The following is a 15,374-nucleotide window of genomic DNA, read 5'->3' on the forward strand; positions in this document are numbered from 1 at the left end:
AAAGCTGCTGTATTGGGAGAGAAGCTAGAAAAGAAAAATGTGGAACTTCTTGTCACTCGTATGTGTGTATACATTCATACAGTCATCTAATGGTATCACGATTATTTGCTTGTCTATTTGTACACACACACACACACGTCCACACTTTTAGCACAGCCTGTATTCCACATCAGCGATTCTAAATCACTTTTTTTGTCAGTGATCTAACCCCACTTAATCCAGTAACTCTCAACCTTGGCTGCACATTGGAATCACTTGGAGAGCTTTTAAAAATCCCAAGTGCCCAGACCAGTATAGCAGAATTTCTGAAGATGGAACTTTGGCATTAACACTTTATGTCAATATTTAACAACTTCCTTAGGTGATTCTAACCTCTTTTGAGGGCTGAAGACTTCTCTGCATAGAAAGTTCTTCTTCCATTCCTCTGCTCAGAAAACTTCTATTCATCCTTCAGGACCTCTGCCCCTCCTACAGCCCTCGACCCTGCCATTCCTTTCAGAGTTCTTTTCTTATTACTCCTCCCTCATCCCCACGAGGGCTTCCCTGGTGACTCAGTTGGTAAAGAATCCAATCTGCCTGCAGCGCAGGAGACCACCTGCAGCACAGGAGACCAGAGTTCGATCCCTGAGTTGGGAAGTTCCCCGGGAGAAGGAAATGGCAACCCACTCCAGTATTCTTGCCTGGAGAGAGGAGCCTGGTGAGCTAGAGCCCATGGGGTCACAAGAACTGGACACGTCTGAGCGACTAAACCACAACCCAACCACCCCTGCTGGGCTGTTACTGTCCCACTCAAGGCCCACTGCAGCCCACGGATGGGACAAAGCCACGCCAAGACCTTGGGCAGGAACTGGCTTACGGGGCTGGAAAGGTGTTAAGAGCCCAGGCTTTGGAGTGAGGCCACCGTGTGAGACCTGGCTTTGTTACTGACCTGCCCTGTCTCCTTCTGTATTCAGGTTCCTCGTCTGTACAACAGGATAAAAAATTCAGTCTCCACCTTATAAACTCACGGTATGGAGTAAATGAGGTACAAGCAGAGAAAGCTCCTCACGTGTTCCTGACCTGGCCACCTGGTCACTGGTCTAGGCCAAGGCCATGATGAAGGCCCCACCCCACCCCGTTACACATACGCACACACACACTCATTCACACACTGTTCATTTCTAAAGGACTCTCAACCTCTCTCCTCCCTCTGACTGACCGGCCAAAGTCCTGGTCACCCACAGAGTCCATCAACACAAGCAAGTGTTTTCTTTACACATTGGGGCTTTTACTTCAATTTGAAGCAGATGGTTGAGCACAGATGTGAACAGCTTTGGCCTTGTGAGCACAAGGAAAGAACAGGCCTTGGCTTTGAACATGCCTTCCTTCCCACATTACTGGCCCATTCCCCTGGTCCCTTCCTCCCCTCTGCCCCCTGCACAGCCGTCACAGACCACTGGCCTCCAGGCAGGGCACCATCTTGTGTGTCCTGTCAGGAGGGTGGGCCCCTGGTAAGGAGTGCTGGCCAGGCCAGCTGGGGGCAGGTCACCTCGAGGCAAGTCCCGGGGGTGGGATACGGGTGCTGCTCCCCCTACACACTCACTTCTCATGATGCTGAGGGCCCAAGAAGGAGCCTGGACTCAGGGAACATGGAAAATCAAGGTCAGAGGCCTGGGCAGCCAGTGGGCGGGAGAGAGGGCCGGGATCTCAGATCCCACGCCCCACAGGCACCCCCAGCCTCCCTCTCACAGCCCCCAGAAGGTTCATCTTGGGTCCAGCCAGCTCAGGGCCCAGTGGAGAAAGACAGTTCCAGGTCAAGTCTGAAGTCACCAAACATCCACCTCCTCCATGAGCTCCTAGTGGAAATGTTGATTCGTCTTTGGCCTGAGATGGGACCCGGGCAACATGAGGAGCAAAGGTCACAGAGCTACAGTGTGGCTCTTCACCGTGGGGTCCTCTCACCCCCAGTTTGTTCAGTGTCCCTGCTGAATCTTTGGCAATGAATTTCTGCAGCCAGAAGGATGGTGGGCCTCAGGCCCGGGCAAGGCGAAGGCTTTGCTCTCCCCACCCCAGCAGGCAGAGAGCAAAGTGCAAAGTCACCGTAGAGTGGCTGGGGTGGGGGTGTGGGAGAGGGTGAGAGGGAGGCAGGCTAGCTCTTGTCCTGAGAGGCGGTGATCTGAGCATCCGGTGGCATCTTAGAGAGGAAGACGAGGCTGGACTTGGCAAGCTCACCTTCTCCTCAAGCTTGACTTGGAAAGAGGGTCCACAGCAGCACCCTCGGGCAAGTAGCCCATGGCTAGTCACTCCTGAAAGAAACAGGGAAAATTAGGAGGAGAGGATTAACATATATGCTACCACATATAAAACAGATAATCAACAAGGACCTACTGTAGAGCACAGGGAACTCGACTCAATACTCTGTAATAACCTATATGGAAAACGAATCTGAAAAAGAACAGGTATACGTGTATGTATAACTAATCACTTTGCTGCACACCTGAAACTAAAACAAGAGGCAGTCTCCTGCACTGCAGGCAGATTCTTCACCAGCTGAGCCACCAGGGAAGCCCCCGAATCAAACACACTCTAATACAAAAAAAAAAAAAAAAAAAACAAACAAAGAAAAAAAAAAATATGAAATAAAATAGCTAAGCTAAAAGGATATATAGTATGGTGCAGGAAATATAGCCAATATTTTATAACTTTGCTGCTGCTAAGTCGCTTCAGTCGTGTCCGACTCTGTGCGACCCCATAGACGGCAGCCCACCAGGCTACCCCGTCCCTGGGATTCTCCAGACAAGAACACTGGAGTGGGTTGCCATTTCCTTCTCCAATGCATGAAAGTGAAGTTGCTCAGTTGTGTCCGACTCTTAGTGATCCCATGGACTGCAGCCCACCAGGCTCCTCCGTCCATGGGATTTTCCAGGCAAGAGTACTGGAGTGGGGTGCCATTGCCTTCTCCTATAATAACTTTAAATGGAATACAATCTATAAAATTTTTGATTCACTATATTATACAACTGAAAATAATATAGTATTTTAAATCAACTATACCTCAACAAACAAAAAGAACAACCAACAGGGACGTCCTGGTGGCCCAGTGGCTGAGACTCCTTGCTCCCAGTGCAAGGGGCCCAGGTTCCATCCCTGATCAGGGAGCTGGATCCCACATGCCACAACTAAAGGTCCCATGTGCTGCAACCGAGACCTGGCACAGCCAAGTAAACAAATTTTTTTTTAAAAAAAGAAACAACCAATGGTCAGAAGCACCCCCCAACACACACACTGGTCCTAACTCCAGAAGGCCAGCCTGCACCAGGTGCCTCACTGGTAGCATCTGCTCTTACTTACCCTCACAGCTGCCCCAGGAAGGACCCATATGGCTCAGGCAGGGACTGCATCTTGAAGGGTTCAGTAAGGGATGGAGCCAACATTTGGACCCAGGACTGGCTGCCACGAGAGCCCACAGTGTCCCCTTACTCCCCACCCCACCTCCACTGCACTTCAGAGCCACTGCTGATTGAGTTGAGCTTCCCAGGTGGCGCTAGTGGTAAAGAACCCGCCTGCCAAGGCAGGAGACACAGGGGACCTGGGTTTGATCCCTGGGTCAGGAAGATCCCCTGGAGGAGGGCAGGCAACCCTCTCCAGTATTCTCCCCTGGAGAATCCCAGGGACAGAGGAGCTTGGTGGGCTACAGTCCACGGGGTCACAGAGCGTAGGACAAGATTGAATCGACTTAGTACACATGCTGATCTAGTTGGTTTGGGGGATGGGAGGGGGTGTAGCAGGTAGAAGAAGCCCAGGGACCCCTGGCCCTGATACCCAGGTGTGACCTACAATCCCCAGGTCACACCTCCAAGGAATGTTAGAGTCAGCCCTGCCCCTGCCCACAGGAATGGCATCCTCACCTCCTTCTCCCCACATCCTTCAGACAAGATACTACACCAGCAGCCAAGAGGCCGACTCTAGGTGCGGCCCACCCCCCCACCATCTAGGCCTCAGTGTTTTTATCTATAAAATGATAGTGTCTTCATCTAGTGGAAATAAAATAGCAATGAATTCTGACCTTGAAATTCTAATGCAGAAAACAGATGAGCATGGTTCCGGTCTATTTGAATCAGGAGAGGATTCGGGACCCAGAGAGAAGGGGACCCAGAGTCTACAGTATTCTTTCCAATGTGGAGCCTGGTGAAGTCTCTGAGAACTCAGGTGCTTTGGGGCAAATTGGAAAACCCTTAGGTTAGACCATCTTTCAGTCCCTTACAGTCCTGACCTTCAGAAACTTCACTCTGGCCACTGAACTTGGTGTTGCTCATGAAAAAACTGACCAAAGGGTGGGATTTGCTATAGGAAGGGATAGGAGATGGGGAGAGGTCATAGGGGCTGCCAGGGCTTTAGCTTTGGAGGGAGATCAGAGCTGGTGGGGAGGATCTCGGGGGCTCCAAGTCCACCTAAGAACACTCAGGAGAACAACCATCCCTTAACTGGGCACGCAAACCCCTAGCAAAGCAGTGCCAAATACCTCTCTCTTGCTTCTTGCAACAACCCTGAACAAACAGCTAAGCACTTATTTTTGGAACAGGACAGCTGTCAGGCACCTCCGACGTGCCAGGGAACCTTCTCACATCCCCCATCTCAGAGGTAAGTGCTACCTACGAGTTGGCAGCACCAGCATTTGAACCCTGATCGGTGCTGTTTATTCTAACACACGAAGGCAACTCCTGCTGAAAGGGAGGCTTGGGGAGCCGGGCTGGAGCCAAACCATGAGGCTGGAGGGGCTGCTAACCACAGGCCCCGGTAAGCCTCAGGCCTGGGCGGCCGATGGGCAGACAGCCAAGGTAGAGGCTGGGGCAAGGCTGGAAGTGGGGTCCAGGGAGGGCGAGGGAGCCCCGCCAGGAGGAGGGAGTGTCCTCCGGCTAACAGAGGCTAAGACAGGGGTAAAAGGAAAAGTGAGAGGAGGGAGCATCTTGATGTGGTGAGTTCGGGCTCACATTCTCCGAGCCCATGGTGTGTGCTGGCCCCAGCAGGAATCTGCTTTTTGTTACCAAGTCTGAAGAGGAGGATTAAGAAGCGGAAAGGAAACCCGTGGGGATGGCACTGGGTCTGTGGTCCACGGGGTGATTTACAGCCGCGTCATCCCGGCGCTGGCTGCCTGGGCGGGCCGGCCGAGGACTGGCCCCGAGTTCCTCCCTTGCTCAGTCCGCCTGCGGTCAGAGAAGGCGCGCGAGGCTGGGGCAGCTGGAGCCAGGCCACTGGCTGCTCTGTCAAGGCGTGGCTGCCCTGCTGGGCTCTGCCCCAAGCCATCGCTGGGGCTCTCAGACTCCTCGGAAGCCATGGCTACCACCAGCCCAAGGCCTGACCTTCAGTTCTCAACCCCACCCTTTCCCTCGCGTCTATACTGGACCTGCCTTCCACCACCCACCTGGGACCAGGAATCCCACACATAACATCATCCATCCAAGGAAGCCTTATGTCAGCTGGGGCGTGGCGGGAGGAACAACCGGAAGTCTTAGGTGCCAGGACCTTTTCTGCAATTAACCAGCTGTGTGACCTTGGGAAGCTGACGCTCCCTCTCTATGATTTAATTCCTTCACCTGTATGGCAAGTACAAGTCCATGCACGTGGATAAGCACTCCCCAAAGGGTTGTTCTGCAGAGTATGAGCCAGGTGAGGCATATCCCATGAGTTTTAGAAACATCACAGACCTTGGCCCCACCTTGGAAAGTCACTGTATGGGCTTCCCTGGTGTCTCAGCTGAGACAATGCAGGAGACCCAGGTTCAATCACTGGGTCAGGAATATCCCCTGGAGAAAGTCACAGTATATATGGACATATTAAAAGCTCTGAAAAATCCTGCAGTCAAGAAATGTGTTTGGTTTTATTTACCCAGCATTTTCTTTTGATTGTGTGATTGTGACTGGATTGCGAGGAGAAGAAATTCATTCCAATCTTTCCATTATTCAAGGCTACCCAAGGGGCTTCCCTGTGGTTCAGTGGTAAAGAATCTGCCCACCAATGCAGGAGACATGGGTTTGATCCTTGGGCTGGGAAGATCCCCTGGAGAAGGAAATGGCAACCCACTCCAGTATTCTTGCCTGGGAAATCCCATGGACAGAGAAGTCTGATGGGCTAAAGTCCATTGGGTCCCAAAGAGTCTGACATGACTTGGCAGCTAAACAACAATGAAAGGGCATCTCGAGGAGCCTGGAGGAAAGTCTCAGGAAAGCTTGCAAACCTCAAGGGGCAATCTATGGCCCTTCCCTCCAGGTGCCTGCCAACCACATCACCTGGCCACATCCAGGCCCTGCTTCTTTACTGCTTGTCTCCCCATCGACCCAGTCTCTCAACATCCCCACCCCAAACGCCCAGTGAAGGCAGGCAATTGGTCCAGCCTCAGTCAGATTTCTTACCATGGACCCATCAGCTGTGGCTGAAAGATAGGAGACAAATCTACCTAAGCCATCCTTTCAGAAGAGGCAAGGTGTGCGTATAGGTGTGTGTACACATGCACACACGCAAGCATCATTGCAAATGCAGAGGAGAGGGTTGCGCTTACTCTCCACTGTGACGACCACACCACAAACTCCTTCTCACGCAACCCCTGGCCACATCCTGCTCCAGGTAAGAAACACAGCTTGCATCCCATCCAGCTCTGGACTTTTTGTGGGTGGTTGTTTCCACTGCAGCCAAGACTCTGGGTGTGGCGGGGTAAGGGTTTCGTGGTCCTGAGGAGCCTCCTACATGGTCCCTCAACAAAGAAGATGCCCTTTAAATACAGGTTCTGCCTCTCATTAACGTTGTTGTTCAGTTGCTCAGTCACATTTGACTCTTTGCAACTCTATGGTCTGCAGTACGCCAGGCCTCCCTGTCCTTCACTGTCTCCTGGAGTTTGTTCAAACTCATGTCCATTGAGTCGATGATGCCATCCAACTATCTCATCCTTTGTCACTCCTCCTCTTGCCCTCAGTCTTGCCCAGCATCAAGGTCTTTTCCAACGAGCTGGCTCTTCACATCAGGTGGCCAAAGTATTGGAGCTTCAGCATCAGTCCTTTCTATGAATATTCAGTTTATGTCCTTTAGGATTGACTGGTTTGACCTCCTGGCTGTCCAAGGGACTCTCAAGAGTCTTCTCCAACAATACAGTTCAAAAGCATCAAAAAGTCTTACTATCGATCCCTCCCAGGTCCCTTTCAGCAGGTCTGATGTGTGGAGTCCGATCGAGGTGATTTGGTCAGTGTGACAAAGTGGCTGCGTTTATCACATTCAGGAATCATCTTTTTTTTTTTTTTTGGCCACACCTCACAGCTTGTAGGATCTTAGTTCCCCAAGCAAGGATAGAACCTGCAACCTCAGAGGTGAAAGCGCAGAGTCCTAACCACTGGACTGCCAGGGAAGTTCCAGAAATCATCTTCTGATTGTTCACTCATTTGTGGTCAGAACATCAGCTCCACAAGGCCAGGGACGTGGTCCGTTTTGTTGGCTGTTGTAGGCCTCAGGGCCTAAAACAGTCTGGACACACAGTAGCATCTCAATAAATATTTGCTATTTGTTGACCACGTGAATAAATATTTCCAGTCACTGCCATATTATTTAATGTAGTGATTATGTGCCACAGATAGGTTTCCTATTTCAAATGTGTCATTGGACATTTTGGCTAACTGTGCCTGTAACTGTTGTGAATTCAGGAACCGTATTGCATCTTTCTGCTTTTGTTCACTTCCAGTTTTTAAATTTCTAATTATACCTCCTCAGCTTACTAAGTTTGTCTCTGGCTTTAAGTGGATTGGTTTCCTCAGAGTAATTTTATCACTGTAGGGGCATTTTAAAAAATTATTATTTCTGCCTGTAAGTTGTTTTACCTTTCAAGTGCATTTTCAGTCACTTTACTTACTTAACCATGTTTCACTGTTTTCCAAATTATACATTTTTTCTATAGATAAGCAATTTGGATACAGCCTTTTATAAGCAGAAAAAGGCATCAAATGGTAAAGAAATCCTGAAGTGTTTTTTGTTTTTTTTTTTTATGGTTTGTCCTTAAAGGAGCAGTCAGATTCCAAATGTTATTTTAACAGTAAAGTACAAAAGACAGAGACTTCCCTGACAGTCCAGTAGTAAACACTCCATGCTTCTAATGCAGGAGGAGTGGGTTCAACCCCTGGTTGGGGGACTAAGATCCCACAGGCTGCATGGTGCAGCCAAAACACGAAAAAAAAAAAGAAGAAGAAGAAGAAGGAGGCTTCCCTGGTGACTCAGTGGTAAAGAATCCACCTCCAATGTCCCAGTGTAGGAGACATGGGTTCTATCCCTGCTGTGGGAAGATTGCACATGCTGTGAAGCAACTAAGCCCATGAACCACAACTATCAAGCCTGTGCTCTAGAGCTATGCTCTGCAACAGTGGAAGGCACTGCAGTGAGAAGCCTGAGCACAGCAACTAGAGAGTAGCCTCCACTTGCCACAACTAGAAAAAGCCCAAACACAGCCACAAAGACCCAGGGAAAGCAAAAACTGTTCAAATTTATTAATTTTAAAAAAATACTAAAATAAAGAGACAAACAGGGAGGGCATCAGAGATGTACACTATCAGGCATTATTTTACTTTCATCTTTGGCGGGGGGGCGGGGGTTGCAGGGAAAGCTCAACTACATGGCTTGTGGGATCTTAGTTCTCTGACCAGGGATTGAACCCAGCCCTTGGCAGTGAAAGTGCCAAGTCCTAACCACTGGACTGCCAGGAAATTCCCTATCTTTCACTTTTATGTAAACCAATATGTAGGCTAAAAGGGCATTTTGTGTTTGGTTCTAAATGCTGAATGCTAGGTTTCATCTTGGCCTTAAAGTCAGTGAGGCTCTGGGGCCCTGGGGCCCTGCACAGGCTGGTTGATCTCTCAGAGTCTCAGTTTACTCATCTTTAAAATGAGCATGGTAATAGTACCCACCTTTAGGTCAGTTGCAAAGAATCAATGGGACAAGGGAGCCACATGTGCCCAACAGGGTCTGACCCACAGTTGAAGCACCAGTTCCCATTCCTGCAAAGAGCTGGGTCCTTGTGGTGACTCACTGGTGTTTGAAAACATCAAATGGTACCATAGGCTGAAAAGTCTCAAAACAAGTAACCAGAAATAGTCACAAGGAACCAACTGCCATCTTGGCCAGAAACGTCCAGAACAGGAAGCAATAAATCTATGCGTGAATGCTCAGACGCTTCAGTCATATCCAACTCTGCAACCCTATGGACTATAGCCTGCCAGGCTCCTCTGTCCATGGGATTCTCCAGGCAAGAATTCTGGAGTGGGGTGCCCTTCCATTCTCCAGGGGATCTTCCTGACTCAGGATCAAACCCACGTCTCTTATGTCTCCTGCATTGGCAGGTGGGTTCTTTACTTACTAGCACCACCCGGGAATCCCAAGATGGTGTGTGCACTAAGTTGCTTCAATAAGCACAATTTTTAAATTACTGAAATCACATTCATAATGAATAAACAAGTGAAATGTGGTATATTCATACAAAAGAATATTACTCAGTCATAAAAAGGCATGAAGTACTGACACATGACAGAACTTGGATAAACCTTGAAAACAATATGCTAGGTGAAAGGTAGTATATGTTCAAGTATTATATGATTCCATTCACACGAAATGTCTATAACAGGGAAATCTATAGATTTGTGGTTGCCCAGAACTGGGAAGGAGACAGGGACTGCTAAAGCATACGGGGTCTCTTTTGGAGCTGATAAAAATGGTCTAAATTGGGGGTTCCATGGTGGTCCAGTGGTTAAGACTCCACACTGCCAACGCAGGGGGCCCTGGGAGCTCTACTCCTGGTCAGGGAACTGGATCCCACACGCCACAACCAAAGATGCTGAAAGTGAAAGTGAAGTCGCTCAGTCGTGTCCGACTCTTTGCGACCCCGTGGGCTCCTCCGTCCATGGGAAAAGATGCTGAGGCCACACTAAAAAGAAAAAAGATCCCACATGCTGCAGACCACATGGCAATAAATATACAGCAGCCTGCAACTAAGAGCCAGTGCAGCCAAATATTAAAAGAAAAAAGGGGGAAAGAAAAAAAATGCTCTAAATCGGTTGTGTGGATGGCCACATTTTGATGAAAATCCTAGAATCTATTGGATTGTAAGCTTTAAATGGGTAAACTACAATCTCAATAAAACCATTAAAACTTCCGTACATGCATAGGTAGTACAGGTTAATTGTAGAAAACTTAAAACACAGACAACTAAACAGAAGAAAACCATTTAAGTCACCTCCCCCTCTCCACCCTGAGAAACCACGATAGCTACAGGTGATTGCTCTTCCACGCGCTTTTCCTTTCCTTTTCTTTTTCTAGTTTTTAATTTTTTTTTGTTTTTTTATTTCCTTACTATTTCCATTTAAATTTATTTCTTTTATTTTTGGCTACCCTGGATCTTCATTGCTGCACAGGCTGCTCTCTGGCTGTGTTGCATGGGCTTCCCTTTATGGTCGCTTCTCTTGTTGTGAAGCACAAGCTTTAGGGTTGTGACACCCAGGCTTAGTCACACTGAGGCAGGTGGAATCGTCCCAGACCAGGGATAGAACCTATATCTCCTGCATCGCAAGGTCGATTCCGAACCATGGGACAAGCAGGGAAGTCTTAAGGGGGCTCAGTGGTAAAGAATCCGCCTGCCAAGCAGGAGACACAAGTTCAATTCATGGATCGGGAAATCCCCTGGAGGAGGAAATGGCAACCCACTCCAGCATTCTTGCCTGGGAAACCCTATGCACAGAGGCGCCTGGCAGGCTACAGTCTGTGAGGTCGCAAAGAGTTGGTCATGACTTAGTGACTAAATCACCACCACCACAGTTGATTTACAATGTTGTATTAATTTCAGGTATATAGCAAAGTGACTCACTTATATATACATATATATTCTTTTTCAGATTCTTTTCCATTGTAGATTATTACAAGATATTGAATATAGTTCCCTGTGCTATATGTCCTATTTATCTATTGCATACAGTAGTGTGTATATGTTAATTCCAAACTCCTAATTTATCCCTTCCCATTGTTTTCCCTGTTAGTAGCCATAAGCTCGCTTTCTATGTCTGTGAGTCTGTTTCTGTTTTGTAAATAACTTCGCTTGTATCACTTTTGGATTCCACCTATAAGTGATATCATATGATATTTGTCTTTCCCTGTTTAACTTACTTCACTCAGTATGATACTCTCTAGGTCCATACATCCACACACTTTTCCTGTGCTTAGGCAGACCTGTATCAGATTTCTTGGGAGTGAAATCAGCTTGCACAAACCATACCGCAAGCGGGTGTTTGTGTTTTCTCGAACATTCCAGCCCATTCATCTTTGGATTTGGCAGACCTGCTTCCACATCTCCAAGGGGCCTAGCTCTGCTGAGGTTATTCTGGGCACATGCAGAGGCCTGGGCTTCTGGCCTCCACATTTCCCAGGGAACTGGAAGCAGGTATGGTTCAGCCCACCCCCAGCGCCTCCTGCCTCGCCTGGCCCGGGCGCCACGAGTGACAGGCAGGAAATTTATGAGCAGTTGGAGCTGGCTGCTGTTTGCTGAGGGCGGGAACATGGTGTGAATCAAGGATCACACTGTGTCCTGGCTAGGAGGACTCTCAAGGTCTTAGAGCTGCAAAGTGATGGCCAGAGCCCCTTGTGAGCCGGAGGACTCCACCTAGGGACCATGAACTGGGAGGAAAAATTCATTTACTCAACAAAGATTTATTGAGTTCCTCCTGAGTGTCAGCTCTGTGACAGGCACTGGAGTTAGAGGCCCTGCCCTGGGGCAGCTTATAATCTAACTCCAGGGCAAAGCTGAAACCACCTGTGGTTTAGTGGCTAAGTCGTGTTCGACTCTTGGAGACCCCGTGGACTGTAGCCTGCCAGGCTTCTCTGTCTGTGGGATTTTCCAGGCAAGAATACTGGAGTGGGTTGCCATGTCCTTCTCCAGGGGAATCTTCCCCACCCAGGGATCGAATCTAGGTCTCCTGCGTTGCAGGTGGATTTTTACCAACTGAGCTATCAGGAAAGCCCACTGAAACCACTGTTGCTGGTGAATGCTGTCTAGTCACCTTTCCCCTGTCCCACCAAGCTGCTCACCAGAGGAGTGAATTCAATTGTCAGGGGCCCTGGGCTGTAGGATGCTGTGACTGTCTGTGATACAAGGAGGCCAGGTCAGGAGCATGTCTTGGTCTAGCAGTCCAAACTCCTTGCTGCTGGGACTTTTCCTGGTGGTCCAGTGGCTAAGACACAGTGCTCCCATGCAGAGGCCCTGAGTTCAATCCCTGGTTAGGGAATTGGATTCTATATGTCGCAACTGAAAGTTCACATGTCACAACTAAAGGTCCTGTATGCCACGAAGAAGATAAAAGATCCTGGTGCCTCAACTAAGACACGGGAGAGCCAAATAAATAGATACATATTTAAATAAATAAATAAGCCCCTTCAGATTGAGGCCAATGGATGTGTTCAGACCTCAGGGTCAGTCAAGCACGTACGGAAGAACTTTCCTAGTGGTAAGAAACAACAAGGGTTACCATGCTAAGCACAGGGAATCCCTCCTGGGCTAAGATGCTAGAGGTGGCGCTGGGACGCAGGTACCAGGAGCAGCTCTGAGACATCCCCATGCAGTCCCCCAGGTCCCCTCTGTCCTGGTTACAGCCTAGCTTCCAGTTATTCCTGCCCACAGAAACAGAGACTACAGGTGGGTGGGGCTCTGCTGGTCGCTGTGTCCCCAGTTCAGATAGTGAGGCACCAGATCCACCTCACTGCAGGCTGGGGACATGTGTTTCCCTTTGAAGCTTCCAAGAGCTTCACGTCAACTTCTCCTCTATCCTCTGTGCTCCAGTTATGGTTGGTGCAACTGCCATCGCCTGCCACTCACCCCACACAGTGCCACCATGAGCTCCTGAGAGAGGAGGCCAGCTTGTCCTTGGCTCCCTGTCCCCCCAGACCTGGGGACAGAAGTCAGCAAATCCATTGACAGAGGCCTCGTCTGGAACCCATCACACTCCTTTGCTGTTGTACAGCCCTCGGGAGGTGGCTGTTGTTGTTCCCATTTTGCAGATGGGAAAATGGAGACCCTAGGTCACACGCTAGGATGCAGCAGAGCAAAGCAGAGCCCTAAGCCCCTACAAGGTTCAGCTTCTTCACCAGCAAAGAGGACTAGAAAGTCCCCAAGCCATCCACCCAGCTGCTACCTCCTTGGTTCTAAGGAAATCTCAGCCTTCATCTACTGGGGCCTAAGTGAAGGTGGCTGACCACGGGAGGCCTGGCACTCTCAGAGTCAGGCCAGTGCTAGGAGGGAGCCCATGGTCCTGCAGGGGACCGGCAGGGAGACCCCAGGCCCCACCATGCCGATGCCTTCTTGGGCTTTAGACCACTCTCTCTGGCGGCCAGGCTCTGCTTCCGTCTCCATACTTGGCCTGTGTGTCTCTGTGCCAACTCTCTCTTGACCGCCCCTCTGTCTCTCTCTCCAAGTCCCTCAGCCTGGCTGTCTTTCTTGGCCCCCATCCCACCCCACCCCACAGTACAGGGCGAGGGTCAAGCTGGCTTGGGTGAGGCCTGAGCCCCAGCTGCTGCAGCCTCCCATCTGCTTCCCATCCTGGGAGAGTGTCCAGCTAACTCCACTTGGCTGCACACTGCTCTTCGAGACCCCAGAAGCACAAGGAGCCCCTGACCTTGCCCCACAGACAGGCTGGAGGGGAGCAGACAGCTGGGCAGACAGGTGGCCCAGCCAGGTGAGGAAGGTTCTGCTCCCTGGAAGCTTCCCATGGACCCTGACTCATGACTCTCACACGATCCGCCACCAACACTACACACACACACACACACACACACACATCCCCAACCACAGTGTCAGGGATCCCCGGGGCTTAAGATCGCTCCCCACCACCCTTCTGCACATCTCTGATCTCCCCTCCCCAATCCTAATAGCAAGTTGACAGCAGGAGTGATGGGGCACCAGCCAGACAAGCAAATCCATGCCAAAGTGCCAGCCGGCAAACCTTTGCAAAGCCCACAGCCTGCAAGCCTTTGCAAAGCCCACAGCATGTCTTTAGGAGACCTTCGGTAAGAGTCTAGCTGTTGATATTTCAGGATGCGTGGAGGCAATAATGGGGTGGCTGGGAGAAGCCATGAGGCCCTGGACAACCCAAATAACCAAATGATTTCTGTAAAAACAGTGTCCAAACCCCTCCTCTGGCCCTTCCCATTGTCCCTAAGCCCCTTACATCTAGACTCTGAAGCTACCATGGGATCCAGGGAGGGATGGGGCATCTCTGATCAGGGCTCTTTACTCACCACCACCTTGACTATCAGTGACACCACAGAGGTTCCAGGAAGAAAAATTAATGTTTCACCCACACATGTACACACACACACTTAAATGCACACAGAGACACTCCCGAACGCACACTCATCCCCATTAAGAGGCAAGGCAGCATGGTGGTTAAATGTTGTGGCTATGGCATCAGACGGACCCTGTGTGAAGCCTGACTTCCCCGTTCTACCAGCTGTGTGAATCTGAGCAGTTACTTAACCTCTCTGTGCCTCTGTTTCTCCACCTGTAAAAGGGTAATAATAGTAGTCTACAGTCTGAGGTTGAAGAGAGGATTAAAGAACACAATGGCTGGACTTGGTGATCCAGCGGTTAAGAATCTGCCTCCCAATGCAGGGGACACAGGTTCAATCCCTGGTCCAGGAAGATCCCACGTGCCTTGGGGCAACTAAGCCCAGGCCGCACAATTACTGAAGCCCGTGTGCCTAGAGCCTGTGCTCCGAAACAAGAGAAGCCCCTCTTGTTGCAGCTAGAGAAAGCCGGTGTGCAGCAATGAAGACTCACCCAGCACAGCCAAAGATTAATTACTTTTAAAAAAGAACACAATGGCTGGGAAGCCAAGCCCTTAGCGCTAGGCAGCCACGTGTCAGTGCGCACATGTGTGTATGCATGTGTCTCCCCCATTTGCATGTCAGTTGACCACGACAGGAACTGTGTCTCCCCATCAGGTGACCAGGGCTCCACTGGGGACACCAAGGAGATGCCCATGGGATATCGTGGAGGACTGCTGGAAACAGCTCACTTGCTTGGACTTCCACGCTTCCATTCATTTGGGGAACACTTTTTGAGTGTTCAGACCATGCCAGGCTTCATTCGGAGCACGTGAGTGTCCCGCGGTGAGCAAAACAGACAAGGACCACTCCCTCCACCCGCCCAAGAGAAGCAGCCCCTGAGCTGAAGTGAGTTTCCCTAGAGAAAGGAAGCGTGTATTTTCTGTGCCTGAACGGCTTGGACAGGTCCCAGTTCTTGATAATTGATGCACTTCCCTGCATTCTCCGTCAGATGCTACTGGATGTACTTTGGCTTCCTCTTGACAACTCAAGGTCAAGCGCGGGGA

At 49.9% G+C, this 15,374-nt stretch overlaps 1 protein-coding gene across 1 annotated transcript in view; it reads right to left on the bottom strand.

Annotated features, from left to right (window-relative positions):
- Positions 1 to 1,138: 1,138 nt before the first annotated feature.
- ATOH8 (atonal bHLH transcription factor 8) overlaps positions 1,139 to 15,374 on the bottom strand; it is a 42,158-nt gene continuing 27,922 nt past the window's right edge. Inside the window, exon 3 of the mRNA XM_040224312.1 lies at positions 1,139 to 2,285. Coding sequence (XP_040080246.1) covers positions 2,280 to 2,285 — 6 coding nt within the window. The 3' untranslated portion in view covers positions 1,139 to 2,279. The remainder of the gene's footprint in view (positions 2,286 to 15,374) is intronic.

The sequence above is a fragment of the Oryx dammah genome, unplaced genomic scaffold (genome assembly GCF_014754425.2).
Source record: "Oryx dammah isolate SB20612 unplaced genomic scaffold, SCBI_Odam_1.1 HiC_scaffold_25, whole genome shotgun sequence".
NCBI classification, from domain to species: Eukaryota; Metazoa; Chordata; class Mammalia; order Artiodactyla; family Bovidae; genus Oryx; species Oryx dammah.